This window comes from Crinia signifera, chromosome 3, assembly GCF_055691185.1.
Source record: "Crinia signifera chromosome 3, ASM5569118v1, whole genome shotgun sequence".
NCBI classification, from domain to species: Eukaryota; Metazoa; Chordata; class Amphibia; order Anura; family Myobatrachidae; genus Crinia; species Crinia signifera.
In genome coordinates this window covers 129,802,294-129,819,016 of record NC_139219.1, presented here as the reverse complement: position 1 = coordinate 129,819,016, position 16,723 = coordinate 129,802,294, and the positions used below count along the sequence as shown (strand labels likewise).

The window sequence follows — 16,723 nt, the reverse complement described above, 5'->3', positions numbered from 1 at the left end:
GACCAAATCGCATGAGATGCGACCTACCCGATTTTTTAATTGAATCAAATGTGAATAGGGTCCCTGGGAACCGATTTTACATTGGATTCAATGTAAAATATTCCCTAGACCCCCAATTTTACACCCTCAACGCCACCCCACGATTGATGCAAACCCGAAGCGTGGCGAGCGCAGCGAGCTCGCGAGGGGCGGCGGTGCGCGTCCTCCGACCTTTTCATACCCCTACTATCCACGTCGGCGTGGAGTTGAGAATATAAAGTGTGGTGAGCGCAGCGAGGCGAGCGGACTTCACAGGTATACGCGTCCCCTCGCGGGGCTCGCTACGCTCGCCGCGCTTCGGGCACGGTGGCTCACTGCGCTCGCCACACTTTATATTCTCAACTCCACGCCGACGTGGATAGTAGGGGTATGAAAAGGTCGGAGGACGCGCACCGCCGCCCCTCGCGGGCTCGCTGCGCTCGCCACGCTTCGGGTTTGCGTCAATCGTGGGGTGACGACGGGGCCATATACAATGTGAAATGGGTCATATTGGCCCATATCACATTGTTTCCTATGTGAGATGGACTTAATCAAGTCCATCTCATCTTGTGCCATTATAATAGCACAAGACCGACGCGATGCTCCCGATTTCAATGTTAAAAAATATTTTAACATTGAAGCCTATGGCAAAATCGCGGCCATCGCGTCGGGGGCAATGTTAATGGCTGCGACCGACGCGATGCCCGCGATTTTGCCTTTGCCGGCAAAATTGACCTGATTTCAAAGGAAATCGGGTCCATCGCGGGCATCGTGTACCTTAACTTTAAGGTACACGATGCCCGCGATTGTGGCCATGGTAGGAAACAAGTACCCACATTTGTATGTGCCAGTTACAGGGAATCAATAGGAGAGGGGCGACTGTAGTTGCTGGCCCTATCGGCTCTGGGGCCTGTACTTGGCAAATCAATCATATCAATAGGTTTTTGTGCGGGCTACCATTTAAACTCTGTAGGGTAAATTGAAAGCTGCCATGTCTTCTGTGAATTTTTGTGCTTGAGTTAGAGGGGCAATAATAATAAAATAATGTTGTACTTTAATATTATTGAACTTTTATATCTAGAACTGAAAAGCACTTTTTACTAAATGCACCCATAATATGGCAATTGTCTAATTAGGAGTGATCCATTTTGCCAGACGGTCATCATGGTGCATTACAGGCAGTTTTTATTGTCCAAAAGGGACCAGCGACGATGTGATAACAGTATAATTGTCAGATGTCAAATAGTGACTTTGCTTGCACATTTATTTGCATCAGGTTCTTCATTTCTGCACTGTTAGAACTGTTCTTGATGTTTCTCTTCTTGTCGCAGCAATCGTGTTGTCTTTTGTGATGTGAAGAGTCAATCCAACACAGCTGCCGGTCGCCCCACCCCTCTTGGTAGCGACTTGGCTCAACAAAAATACATCAGCAATGCAAATGATAACAGGTAGTGCCAGCTGGTCAGGTCCTCTGTTTATGTAATATCTAGTGGTGTCTTCTGGCTTACACACTGTCTTTTGTGTATGTTTATTCTCCTAAGGGGTGATTAAGGTTGGTTTGCAAAAGCAAACTCCTTCTTTAATGGACAAAACCATTTGCACTGCAGGTGGGGCTGATGTATTGTGCAGAGAGTTCAATTTGGGTGAGTTATTTTGTTTATATGAAGTGTAAATACTGGCTGCTTTATTCTTACACCGCAGTTTAGATTTCAGTTTGAACGCACCCCACCCAAATGTAACTCTCTCTGCACATGTTACATCAGCCCCACCTGCAGTGCACATAGTTTTATTCATTGACTCGAATCACCCCCTAGTCCCTTACAACCACTTGGATTTCTTAAATCTGTATAGATACATGAAACCTTGTAGCTACTTTGTTAATGATTCGAGTGATGTTGACTTAACATGACTAGGTCAGACCTACCTTTCTAATTGCTGATCTGTTACATTCTGCTCTCAGGTGAATGCTAATAACGAAGTCCATGCTTTTGGTTTTATGTTTTCAACTTGAAGGGTAGATGATCTTAGGACAAGTGCCTCTAAAGTAGTGTTCAAACCAGCACCCACCACCTTTGAAAACCCATGCAGTTCTTCTTCCCTTCCTGGGGTGTCGCTGTCTGCTGTGGTGTTTCTAGCACAGGTCTGGTTTGCATAGAAGTGCTGATATACAGACCACACTGTGCTAGAAGCACTACAGCAGACCGCGATACCCCAGGCAGGGAAGAGGAACTGCAGGGGTTTTCATAGATAGCGAGTGCTAGAATGAACACTATCTAAAGGTGTGTGCACACAGAGTGATGTGGCAACCGCCGATATCGTTTTGATATCGGGGGCTGCCGGGACCAGGCAGGAAGGAAGGGACGGCGTGGGAGGATTGGGTAGGGTTACCACCTCATCCATTTGATTCTGGACACATATTAATTACACAGGTTCTGTGGCTGATTAAACCACTAACATATTAAACTCTTGTAACCATTGATTTAACTACATTTTCTCTGTGAAGGGTATGTTATGGTATTGGACTACATAACAATTTGTAAAGGTGCATTTTTGCAGCTTTTTATATGGCTTTTCAGCAGGTCCGATATGGAATCCTGGAGGTCGAAATCCCAACAGTCACAATTCTGACGGGGGGGTGGCGCAATGAGGGCCAATTTCCTCGCTACGATCGGCACAATCCATATATTCTCCTTCTATGGATGTCGTGGACACACACACAGAGGGAGAATATGTCGGGATTGTGCCCGCCGGGATCTTGACAGCATCCCATTTTCAGCATGATACCACCACAATCTGAAATCGCATGCATGTTCTATGTCATTCTTGGGTGTAAGTGAAAGAGTCATACTGACCCATTGAGGAAATATGTCATGGAATGATGAGGGTAAAAAGAATGTTAATTAGAGGTTGTCTAAATACTTGTACATAAGAATTGCAGTATAATGTGATCAGCCTGGACTGAAGGCTTAATGTTGGCACTGTCTGGGTGGATTTGTGTCTCCAGTAATTTTTATTCTTATGTACAAGCATTTGCATGGTTGCCAAATTATTTTTTGATTGTCACACAAGTCTGTTCTGCTGTTAAATGAATGATTTAATTACAACCTTGCATGTGTGCTGTGCAATATATACATATTTCACAAGTACTCAATTAATTCAAAGTAATTAGAATCCTACTTTTGTGCTGTAAGATACGCATCTATACACACAACAAACCTCTTCTTGTTCACATAACTTTCACATTTCTACCTATTGTATATGAGTTGTATATACAGCAGTCTCCCTTTCCCCTTACATGCTACTCTAGGTTGTGAACGCAGGTACTCTATCCCATAACTGCACTCATCAATTTTTAGCTTGAAAAAAAAATGACTTTCTGGGTGAAAATTTCAGGGTTGATGAGGTTTTCTTGCCGATTGAGCAAAAATTTTGCATAGATTGTTTTTTTTTTTTTTTTTATTGGAACAAGATAAGGGGTGTGAGTTAAACACACATATACACACACCTTTACATGTATATTGTGTGTGTCTGTCTTCTGTTGTGCTGCATGCGCAGAGCAATAATGCTATGTTGCGGCATTCAGAGCTAAATTGCACCTGTGGGCTCTATTTGTATGCACTGCACATGTTTTTTTTTTTCTCAAGTACTTGTAAGCGTTTCTGATGATGATGATACACTAATAAGGGGAGATATTTAATCTGTGCCTTTTTATTTTCTTCCCCAACAGTTGGAAAAATCTTAACTTTTTGTAGATTTTTGGTTGAATTCAACCTATTAAATTTAAGTGCAGATTTTTTTGTCAAAAAATTTGACATGATTGGGAAACGTGTTAGTCTGCGAATTACTCGCTGATCCACCTGTTTTGTTGTTGTAAATCTTATCGGTTTTCCTTTAAACAAAGTCGACTGTATCAGCAGAAATAGCCTCGTTAAATCAGGATGTCTTGTTTTTTAATCTAGTTGAAAAATACAGACAAGATTGAATACCCCCTTAACATTTGCTTGATTTGTAGCCACCATCTGACTTGACATATTTATTTGTGGTGTGTGAAATAAAATAACAAATGTTAAGTGTTAAATGTTCAAAATGTTCATGTGGCTGACAATTTGTCCAACGGAGGTGACAAATGATGACTCATGGCCAATACTTTAGGAAGATTACTACTTGGTGTATGTGTATTTGTCAGGCACACTGACCGCTGAGTCATGAGAGCTAGCTCAAAAGACTTCCTTCCAACTTTCCCTTTCTGCAGGACTAATGTGTTTGCTTCTTGTTTTCTGGCTGAAAGTGTACAAAGCAACAAAGCATTGTATTATCATAGAGTCTATACATTTTGGAGACTAATTAGATGCGAGTACAATTCATTTAGGCAGCATTTTTACCAATCCAGACTAATAAATCATTTAAAAGTTTTAACATTTATGTGGTTTTATTTTAGCAGCTCACAATTTTTAAAACAAAACTTCAATTTTTTTTAAATTGACTTCATCTTCTGAATGATTTCTCATATACAAATAACCTCCACTGTTAGTGCATATAAAAATGTAAGTTCTATACACGAGATACAATGTCAATCTTGACCTCCATTTTGCTGTGATATGCAGATAGTGTCACAATCTGTTTGGAGTGGAACCCAAGTAAAAGGACTCTCTTTATGATAGCAGGTGGATGCTACATACAGTCTTTTTAAAAGATGTGTATAAATTAAAGTTGGAAATATAAACGCCAGCTCCAATATTTGTTATGTGGAACTTTAAAGGAGAATGCAGTTTAAAAAACCCTCAGATAATAGCTTTTTTTTTTTTTTTTTTTCGCTTTATGATCAGCTGAAGCCCATCTGTTGCTAGAGTGTAACTTGAGACACCCACACATCAGAGGGCAAATTTCCCCTCACTCACCACCTTGTGGCCAGTGATGGGCACTCCGTTGGGAAAATCAAACATGTTAAAAATGTCAGTTTTGCCGATCATGTCTGTTTTCAGCTCGCCCCCAACATGTCAGGTGGTGCTTCTTGGGCAGCTAGGCATGGAGCTTCCACTAAACAGTTGTGTCAGGCAGCTGCTAGGTCTGGATTCAGAGGGCCTAATTCAGCATGAATTGCGAATCAGAGAGATCTCATCTTAGGAATTATCTAACAGCTGCGCATGTGCAGTATTCGCATATTCACTTAACAAAAGAAACCTGTATGCAAAGTATCTGCAGTTTGATTGACATGAGTTTAGGAGTATACACATGGTGTTTTGTGGGTGTGTCTGAAGATGCATGAAGGTGTTTTTCAGGTGGTTCTCTGACGTCAGTGATGACCACTTCCAGTCTGATTCTTGAGCAGATTAGTGAAAGCCCTAAATGGCTGCAGATTTAAAAAAAAATATATATTTTTTTTGATGGTTCAGTTCTTGCAAATAGATCTGCAAATTCATCACTGTTGCGATTCATTTGCAATTTTGCAAGGGGCAGTTATTCTTGTCTGGGCAGCAGATTTCTATGTTTTCTCTAATTTGCAATCCATGCTTTATTAGGCCCAAAGTTTGGTGTTCATCTATGGTGGTCAGCTCTTGCTTAAGGATGTTTTTAGAACATCCCCATGGTCTGTATCCTTCAGATGGAGGAAGAGGAAAACAAAGCTTTTAGTGTTTTTACTGGTACATTTATGTCAACTTGGGAATGGTGTCTTCCTTTACTTTTTGTATACACACACAGTGTGTGTGTGTGTGTGTGTGTGTGTCTTGATGAAAGATGCATTAAGACATTTATTTATATACACTGCTATCACGGGTATTTGTCTGAAAGCTGGGTAGTTCCACTCATATATGTTTTGAGTTATATAATTGTATTTATAACGTGCATTCTTTATTTTAACCTTTTTTGCAGAGGTTCAAGTGTTCCAGAAAATGATCGTCTGGCCTCAATAGCTTCAGAGTTGCAATTTAGATCTCTTAGTCGTCATTCAAGCCCAACAGAGGAGAGAGAAGGTAAACATATTATGTTAACGTTTAACATTTTCTTTCACTGTTAACAAGTCAGTAAGGGCTCCTTGTGCTGTTCAGATTTACTTTGTTTAATTGGTTTATTGGCAATCAACCCTTCATAATCCGTGTAAGAATTCTCTCCCTCAATTACTGCTAATATGAATTGTCTGTATGCTCAGTGGTTTCAGCTGGACTGAGAGAGGCTGAATTGCTAACTCAATGGTACCCAAACGTTCTTGATTCACTGTGCCCTAGAGGAACTGCATTTTTTCAAGACACCAGTAGTCCAAAAGTTTCTTATTAAAAAAATATATATTAAATTAAGTGAAGGGAGCTTAACTCTCTTCCATAGACTCAGTTATGTTGTGGTGGACATAGTTGTTGTCCTCATTTTTTGTGATTGACACCCTATCACTTGAGCATATATAATTTGTTTGTCCTTGGACCACCAATCCAAGGCACCCATACACTGTCATTGGGACAGAGTTTGGGAAACCCCTTTGCTAACTCTCATGGCTTATAAGTAATGATTTTAACACTAGCATATCATATCTATTTAATAGTAAATGGCATTTTCCATCTCTATTTCAAAATTACAATATTTTAATAATAGAAATTGAAGCCTTCTAATAATCCTTTAATAATATTTAAGATTTTCATTTGTAGCAGTTGTATAAACACCATGCCTGGTTTCAAGAGGGAGTTCCCACTTTCCCTGTCTAAGTTACATGTTTTGTATATATTTTCACAATTGGGAGGTACAGATGTAGCCATGCTCATCCTAGGCCTGCACTCCTCCTGCCTTCACTGTTGCGCCATGACAAATGTCCCGTGATGGCGCACAAGGCATACTATTGCGAATGCATGTAATTGCACTGCTTCACAGCTGGGTGGTGGTTGCTCCACTAATGAATAGTATTGTAAAGTGCCACAGATAGATACTGTATGTGAAGTACCATCACTATTCACAAGCCACCTTCGCTTCCACTTTTTAATTAATTATAATATGTAATTGCCCCAGGGACTCGGTGGGGAAAGGTATACCGAGCTTACCTCTGTAAGAGCAGGCTAAGCTTGGTAAACCTTTCCCCATAATTCCAACTAAAACTGCATCTATGTAGCATAAAACTATTATAGGGTGAGACTACTAGACTTAAGGTGCCCATACACTACTGCGATATATTGCAGCAGTGTATCGGCCACACGACCCATATTCATGTTCGTACTAGAAGCCTCAGCATAGTAGCAAGTCTCATTATGTTTAAATATTGTGTAGTCCAATCTCCCCTTTTGTCCTCAGTTTGTGTATATTTTGTACACTTGAAGGTGAGGATTCTTCATTTTCATTCTGGTATTGGCACCCATCCCATCTACTGTCAGGGGCTAAATTATCGCGCTTGTCTGCATTGTTGACCTACATATTAAAATGCAAGACCTGGATACATGTAGATAATGAGTTGGTATGAGAGAAGTTAGGGATCATCTAATGAAGTTCACCAGGACTTTGGTGGGTGGGCCTACATGTTTGGCCACGTGTGTGTGCTAAGATCTTCACTTCCACTCCATGGTAATTGTAAGATTTTATCAAAATTACTTTGGCTGTCTTTATTCTTAGTGTGCATCAGCATTTTCCTTTCTTTACTTGGACTACAGCAGACACTGATTTACGCATATTTGAAACTAAGGGGTCTATGTCTTAAGCATAGGCGTGCGCAACACATTTTATTAGGGGGTGCACAGTCAAAGGGGTGTGCCTAGCACCACCTATTGGGTGTGTCTCACACCGCCAACCAGGTGTGTCTACCATCCTCTATTGGCACTCGATACAATATAAAACGTCTCTGTGACACCACAATCTCTGTCCTATTTCAGTTTTAATTTTATAATTACTCTGTGTAACAATACAGGAAAATAAAGTCACAAACATATATGGATGATGCAGCTATGTAGTGATATGACAATGGTCTAGTGCAGGGCTGGGCAACACCGGCCCCCCAGATGTTGATGAACTACACATCCCAGCATGCCTTGCATCAGTTTCAGCATGGCCACATAGCAAAGCTAATGCAAAGCATCCTGGGATGTGTAGTTCACTAACATCTGGAGGGCCGGTGTTGCCCAGCCCTGGTCTAGTGCAATTTACAATGAAAAACACATGATTGATTGGTGCTTTTAACGGAATACAGTTCTAAAAAGCAAACTCTTTGGTAAAGGGTATTGCTAGAGGCAGAGAGGTGTTCATAAGGGTGAGTCACAGCCTAACACTCAATGTGCGCACACCTATGGTCTTAAACCTTGTAATTGGATAAAGTAGTTTGAGAGAAAGTACCAGCTAATTAGCTACGAACTGCCATGTTAAAGGTTGTGTATAGAAATTATAGTAAACTGCTGATTGGATGGTACTTTGGAGGTTATTCTGGTTGACTAGCAAGTCTGTGAATTTTGCAGCCTTGGGAGTCCGCCAGACGCTGCCCGAATGTCCGCCCCCCCCCCTCGCACGCTACAATCACCCGCACGGTTGCGAATGGATGTTGTGCGGAAACATTTGCAGCCTTGGGTGCTGGGGAGAAATCATTCTATGGACTGAGACCATCGACTGGTGTCTCAGATGTGCGGGAAGCGGGCACGCAGCTGACAGCTGCCCGCACCTGCATCACCGACCTATTACTATGTGAACGCTCATTAAACGCTGGGGGTTCCCATGGCTGAATCCCCAGGCCCACCACCCCACTTCGCCCACACTGTTGTATGCGAGCGCCCTGTGAATAATCTATTCATCATGGCCGCTCGCACACAGTGGCTGCACATGCACAAAAAATTACTATGTGCAGTCGCTAAAAATCGGTCCCTCGTGGGACCGATTAAATTCGAATCACCCCCTTTATCTCCCACCACTTTTTTTCTCCAAGGCTTAGAACATAGACCCCTAAGGCTTAGTTCTGAAGATGAGATTAAATTATTCGTGATGTGATGCTATTTAGTATTCTCAAGAAAAGCTAGTGCATTAATATTTTACATACAGATAGAGCCGCTATCACCGCCCCCCGCCAGCTGCTGGAGTCCAACAGAATGGAGCGTGTGCACACAGGCGCTTGCACGCCTCCTTCTCCCGGAAGCCCTTCGTCTGTCTGCCCACCTGCCCCAGCTCCCTGAAGCGGAGATGGGCAGTAAATCGTTGTCCCCACTCCCCGCTGCCTTATATCCATCCGCCGGCTGACGGTGGCTCCATCTGTAAGAGGAGTTATATAATCATAGTATCACTAGTTTTGCATTCCTTTTGTACTATTTTGCCTCTGTTTACCATTTTTTTAAATTATATTATGAATTATGCTTTCATTTCCATTTTAAACAAAAAGTATTTTTTTTTTCTATCTGTTTTGTATGTCTGTCTACCAAAGTAATGGAAGTTACTACAGAAAGATGGTTTAAATATTTCATAATGGATTATTTTCAGAGCCTGTTTATCCGAAAGGAGAACAAGGAGGTTCTACAAGACGAAGTTGGGAACTTCAGACACTTATCAGTCAGACTCGAGGTACTGAAAATTATCTCTGTAGATGAGTGCAGATCTAGTAGGTAACATGCTTAAGTGTGTTTAACAGATATCATAAAATCCAAAATGCCTGTTAACTTTATACAATGGGGTGTATTCAATGATTTTAGCGAGCTGTGACAGGGTCATTATTTAACTGACCCCCTGCACACGCCATTTCCCCTCACTAGGATTTTGTAGCGACGGGGCAACGGCGTGTGCGGCCACTAAAAATGCGAGGCTCAGGGCTTAACGCAGCTGGCTCCCTGCATTAGCAGTGAGCTTCGCTGTTTGGAGGAATCCTCACCATCCTCTGACAGTGAGGATTCCCCCTTTACGTAGCATAGGGTGAGCGGCCGGCGCGGGGGTTAAACGGCGATGATCACTTGTTTTCAATGATCCCTGCCTTGTTTTCAGAGACCGCCGGGATTTCGTATCAAACCCTTTACAAACATTTGTAATATTAAATGTGTCGTTCAGCTCAGTAACTTCAAGCATGATACTGTTATAGGATGCAGCCTCTGCAATAAGAGGGGTCGTGAAATGTTATCCCTGCCACGGTCAACTGTAAATGATATTATTAGAAAGTGGAAACATTTACAAACAGCAGCTTCGCCATGAAGCTGAAGACCACAGAGTGTGGTCAGTGAGTGCTAAGGCTCATGATTCATAAGTCATCAAAGCTCTGCTGATTCCACAGCTGAGTTATGAAATTCTACTGGCATTAATGTAAGCATAAAAACTTTGCGGGAGCTTAATGAAATGGTTGCATGCAAGCTTCGCATAACCAAGTCTAACGCCAAGTGTCGGATGTCGGATGCAGTGAAGTAAAGCTCAATGACACTGGACTGTGGAGCACAGGAAATGTGTTCTATTGAGTGATGAATCGCACTTCTCTGTTTGGCAGTCTGATGGGCAGGTCTGGGTTTTGCAGATGCTTGGAGAACACTACCTGCCTCACTCCACTATGCTAATTGTGAAGTTTGGTGGAGGAGAGATTATTTTTTTATTTACAGTTTCTTATATTAATGGTTTGGGGCTGATTTTCAGGGTTATGTCTAGACCAGTGGTTCCCAACCCTGGTCCTAGTACCCCCAATAGTGCACGTTTTTCAGGTCACCCAGCAGGTGCACAGATTATTCAGGCACATTTTAAAAGATTCACAGGTGGAGCTAATTATCTCACTGATTCTGTGTGGAGACCTGCACTGTTGGGGGTACTTGAGGACAAGGGTTGGGAACCACTGGTCTAGACCCTTGATCTCCAATGAAGGGCAATGTTAATGCTTCAGCATACCAATACGTTTTGAACCATGCTATGCTTCCAACTTTGTGGTAAGTTTGGGGGGAAGGCCTTTTCTATTAAATCATAACTGTACCGCAGTGCAAAAAGTAAGGATTTACTGCCTCAGGCATACAAAGCCTGTTCCCTGATAAATGCGGCAACCAAGGCTAATTGGATAGCCCATGGGGGGATCCATTAGCTGTACAGTAGATAAAATATATGCAGACCTCCTAGGGACAAATAACTTGTCATGGAAACTCAGTGGTTTTTATATGGATTTTGCATTACCACAAAAATAGTCATTTTTTGTTAGGTACTTGAAGTTGTGAAAGACATCCTGGAAAAACACCTACTAGATTTCTGAAATGTGTTTATTTTGTTCCAGACATAGCTGCCAGGCATCGACCTATGGAGGCTATTCAGAAGTCTGTCAAGTTATTTGAAGATGATCGATATAGAGAGATGCGAAGTAAAAATATAATTGGCCAAGTCTGTGATACCCCCAAGTCCTATGACAATGTTATGCATGTTGGACTTCGGAAAGTAACATTTAAATGGCAAAGGGGAAACAAAATTGGTAAGTTATTATTTTCATTAAGTTTTTTAGAGGTAAATGTAGTAGATCCATTGATTTTATTGACCTTCAATCCACTATTTGCCTTAACCCAGGCTCCTAACATCCCCAGTAATCCCACACTGGTTTTCTGTAGTGTTGCTGCTTTTGCACTGTATAGTGTATACCTCACTGACATGAATCGGAAAGTAGAAAGGAGTAAGCTAGAGATGGCAGCTTTGCATCCAGAGACAAAGGGGGCCTTTGGAAGCACATCTATTTATTGCAGTGCTGTGTATGGAACACATCAGAAGAAAACTAAAACTTGACTTAGGGCCCGATTCAGCCACAGCCCTCAGTGTGCATGCAAGGGCCCTCTGTGCACTTACAGGCTCCGAACACATGTGATTGCTGACTGCTCGCTGTGTGATGGACAGCGGGTCGCCATCTGGGGGCGAACCTCCGGTGTTTCCTGGCTGTTGGGAGGGGGGGGGCACTGATTTAATCAGCTGCCTTCTCACCACGGCCATCGCAAGCACCTACTAAGTCCTGCTCAGCATTGTGAGCACAGGAAAATCCATTCAATGGTGAATGGATTTCTCCCTGTGTGTATGGCTGCAAACTAATTTGCAGCCATGCACAGGGGGCATGATTTAGCGCATGAGGGGCAGCGTTTACGTCCTCACTGGGATGAGAAGATTCGCAGCCCAGTGATCATGTCTGAATCAGGCCCTTAATCTTGGGAGGAATACACTGCAGTCTAATTAGTTTTTTTTTTTTCTCGTGCCATCACTTAAATAATAATGCCTCATACATCAATGCCAATATCCACCATAGTGTACTTGCATGCATTTGTCATTGTTTTATTCAATCTTCTATGTAAATGTGATTGAGGAAGGGATGTGCCGTAGGGGTGTATAACTGTAGTATGAGGCTCATTTAGTTTTGTGTGGCAAAATAAGTGAGCCCTTTCAGCCAGTGCTTCAATATTTTGTGCCTGGATTTGATATGTAGTGCGAAAGTGCTTGTTATCAGTTTTAATGTTTGGTCAACTTCTATGTGTACACAGGTGAAGGTCAGTATGGGAAGGTCTACACATGCATTAGTGTTGACACTGGAGAGCTCATGGCAATGAAAGAAGTAAGTTTTTTTCTATACATTTACTTTTGTAATTGCAACAGATAATACAACAGGGAATAAGCTCAGAGTGCAGGATCTAGGATTAACACATTTAGTGATGTCGATTAGATCCAAGATGTTTTTTGGTTAGGCATCCCCATCAGTTACGTAATATTGCTTTCAAGCCAGCTACAATCCACTTGCTTTATTTTCTCTATTACATAATAGGCTTGAAGTCAACACAATAACTTAGCCAATTCATTATGTCTGCTTTAGGTTGTTCTAGCTAGATCTATTTATTACCAGTTCTTTATCTACAGATAAGTCTTCCTACATCTTTGCTGTAGTTACGCTATTCTGTATCGTGGACCATTTTTCTGTGCAACATTTTCCTTTAAAATGTCTTTATTACATTGCTTTGAGAATAAGATGCACAAACGGCTCCTGCTGATTAAAATATGTGGCATGCCTCTATTTTGTGAGACTGCAACTGTAATATAGCATTTTATACACCTGTACAGTGTTTATATTTATTTTGTTTTTTTCAAGAGAGGCTAAAACAGTAGACATTCTAATTGTCTGTAAAATATATTGTATTGGTCTGATTTAGGAATTATAGTCACCATAAACAAGCAGCAGATAGGACACCTGCAACATAGTGACAGATTGTTGTCTGTTGTTGCGATTTAAAACTTGATACTTTCCAGTTAATGAAGCACACTTGCTGCTAGTTTTCATGGAGTTATTGTTGCCTGGATACAAAACCATTCTTCCTGACCTACATTCAGAAACATGACTCAATCCTGACAGCACTGAAAAGCCTGTTCTCAAGAAACTAGATAGTAATAATTTGGCTCAACCTTCTAAGACTTACCGGAATCATGGGTTGTGTTTTCTTTGCCATCTGGCTGATTTTAACTTATTTCACTATTCGTTATAGTACAAATATTTTATTACAGTCCTGTTCCTGGGTGTATCTTGCAGTTTACCTAAAGTCAGGAGATAAGTTGTAGCTTTGAACTATTTTTATTTCAAGGAATATGCAAAATTATTAATGGTTTGATCATTCCCTAGGTCGCAAGCTAATGTAGCTGCTGTAATCCATGATTAAGCGCTGGTTGCTTAATAATAAGTACATCCGTCAATTTGGTTTGGCAATCTGTATTCTGGCATGACTATCTCTCTATTGCACGAAAAGGACAATAGATGTGAATTGCATTATAATCTTTATAATCTTAGAAGCGATATACAGTATGACTAGTGGGGTGTCAATCCAGCTGTATAAAATGGCTGAAAATGTTTAATATTTAAATAACAATGTATCTAGAAAAACATTAAAATCTGTCTATTTGTTCCTGCCACGTACTGAAGGTACCACACTCTAGGCATCCTGATAAATACCCTTCAGGAATAAAATTATTATTATTATTATAATCTCTATTTTGAAGCAAAATTGTTTCTTCTTAATACAAGGATATTACTAATTCATTATTTCAGTTTGGCACAAATAATGATTTATACTATCGAAAGATAGTCAGGGAAGACCAGGAGTAGTTTGGCACTTACATTTATATTTGGGATATGCTTTTTGTTATTTCTGCTGAATAAAACTGTGCATACAGGTGTTCTGAATTATTTTCTTTTTCCAGATCCGCTTTCAGCCCAATGACCATAAGACCATAAAGGAAACTGCCGATGAGCTCAAAATCTTTGAAGGCATCAAGCACTCAAATCTTGTTCGATATTTTGGTGTAGAGCTTCACAGAGTAAGTGCTTCTGTCTAGAAGAGATGCATAACCAGCAATTGTCACTTTGGTATTGGTTATACACACACACACACACACACAAAAAAAAAACAGCTTTCTATGATTCCTACACATACGGAGTTTTACATTTTGTATCGCCCCAATCCTAGCCACAGATTCCTGCAGTGTAGCGTAAATTACGGTTCCTGACTAAATCATATCTGTATATATCTACTTGCTGTTCACAGTAGCTTCTGGCTCTACTGCAGCCTACACACAGGAATATGTGCTATTTGAGTGTTCTGAGCGATGCTAGATTGCTCAGAATGCTGTTCTCTGGTGAGAACACTGGGCATGCTGGATATTAATACCACCCAAGCTACAGCGATTTGCTATGCCCCTATGCACAGAGCGATGAGTGAATGCGATCCATTAGTAAATGCTTTTAAATTGCTAAGTGTGTAGGCCCCATAAGAATCTCCCTTTAACCCTTTGAGTGGTATGCCAGAAATGTTCCGGGCTCAGCTGCGCTGCTGCAGCGGGCTGTCCCGGAACATTTCCAGGCATACCCCTATGCTGCAGTAAGTGCCCACCAGTGGTGCCTCCAGCTATGCACCACTGGTGCGCCACCTCTAGCCCCCCCCCCCCCCTCCTGGTTGCTCCCCCCCCTTTCTGTCGTCGTAACACTAGCCAACGCTGTTCATTGGCTAATGTGGATCATGTGTCCAATGTTATGGTGCTGAACGGTCAAATAGACGCTTGTACTGCAGTGGGACAATATGTTATGCAGCGCTGCAAAGCAGGGACCAGGCAAAGGGATGGAGGGGACCTGGGAAAAGGGGTTAACAATACGATCAGGTGTGACACAGGCAATTAAATGTAAATATCAATGCAAATAATAGGCTTATGCCTCTAATGGTTATGCTTGTTAATCATAGCACCGATCAGTGAATGGTGGACACACACAGACATAGGCTGTGTTGTCATATAGTCAGACTCCATGATGCATATGCATCAGATTGTTTATATCAGGGTGGTACTCCGGGTTTCCCTCCTTCTAAGGGGTCTAATACAGCCGGGTGTTGGCTTCCAAATAATATAAGTGATGGTACTACGGGTGGGTGGACTTACATGGTGAATTTGTACAGAGCACTTATGCCACCAGTGTGGCAATGGGTTGTTGTTATGTTGTGGCACAAACCGTGCCCTTTGGGGGACACAGAAATTGTCAGGTTGTAGCGGTAAGTAACCTATATTAGGGTGGGACTCCGTGAGCTGCCTAAGAGTTGTATCTACATAGAATTGTGAGTTTTGGCTACACTGCTATTTATATTGCACCCCAGCAGCTACCTCTATATGAGGGTGAAGAGTGCAGGTCGTGTGTATGTATATATATAATTTCCAATTGTTGTTAGTGGCACTCACTTCGCTCCATTTTTTGGAGCGAAGTGGGTGCCACTAACAACAATTGGATATTATTGATCACCCATGGCTGAGGTGATTTATGGATTTACCCATCCAAGGTATCCTAATTGAGTGCCGGGGATTGGAATTCGTATATGTTTGTGTGTGTGTGTCGACCTGCTGTGTGAGTGTAACCTCTCCACCACCCTGTGAGATTTACAGACCCACACTGTTAAACACTGCGGTTGTGCTAACCGTCAGTAAGGGTACGTTACCCATTGCTTTTATATGTTCTTAAAAGCTTTTTTTATGTGAATATAATTACTTTACATATTGCACTGTTGTGTGCTTCTTTGCTTATCTTTTAGATATATATATATATATATATATATATATATTTGTGTGGGGCTGTTTTTTTTTCTGTGAGTATATATGCGCGTGTGATACACAATGTCATTGTCCCCTGAGGTCGGGCATGCTAGCCCGAAACATGTAGGACCTGACTACTGGCAATAAATTAGCACATTTTTCACTTTTAAATCCATGAGTGCTGCCTGATTACCGCTGCTATTTCTGGGCTGAAGTCTTTGTGGAGGGCAGCGGGTCAGTACAATTTTGGAGCCAAAAAAGGGAAGACTTGTCACATCGTCAATATAAATATATGGATTTAAAGAAAAGAATAATGCTGGAAAAAACATTTTTTCACAAAAAAGCTAAATTTCTTTTGAACCTTTGAGTGTGTGTAATATCTGCTAAAAATGCCAGCGTCGCTCACATTTGTTCTATAAATTCAAATTTAAAAATGTATTTAAAAAAAAAATAATCCCTATATAAGGTAAACATTACAGGTTATTATGATGAATAAATATGTTTCCTTAACAATTTTCACTCCTATTTTGACTAATTCACTTGACACTCAAATAACATTATGTGTAACCAGCAACATGTCTGGTCATGAAGTTCTAGTCATTACTGGTTAAATTGCATTAAAGTAACCTTGCAACTTACTGTTACAGTATATGAAAGAGAGAGTCCTGTACAAATATTAATATTCTAAATTATACAATACACAATTTCACCTTTGTGTGTGGAGACCTGG

General features: G+C 41.2%; 1 protein-coding gene across 3 annotated transcripts in view; it reads left to right on the top strand.

The window, feature by feature from the left end:
- MAP3K4 (mitogen-activated protein kinase kinase kinase 4) overlaps positions 1-16,723 on the top strand; it is an 87,334-nt gene that overhangs the window by 65,155 nt on the left and 5,456 nt on the right. For 2 of the 3 annotated variants that reach the window (XM_083176503.1, XM_083176502.1), the window contains 6 exons: positions 1,350-1,466; positions 5,890-5,990; positions 9,442-9,522; positions 11,189-11,380; positions 12,426-12,496; positions 14,125-14,241. In XM_083176503.1, the coding sequence (XP_083032629.1) occupies positions 1,350-1,466; positions 5,890-5,990; positions 9,442-9,522; positions 11,189-11,380; positions 12,426-12,496; positions 14,125-14,241 (679 nt within the window). The remainder of the gene's footprint in view (positions 1-1,349; positions 1,467-5,889; positions 5,991-9,441; positions 9,523-11,188; positions 11,381-12,425; positions 12,497-14,124; positions 14,242-16,723) is intronic. The other variant, XM_083176504.1, reaches the window with a different exon arrangement.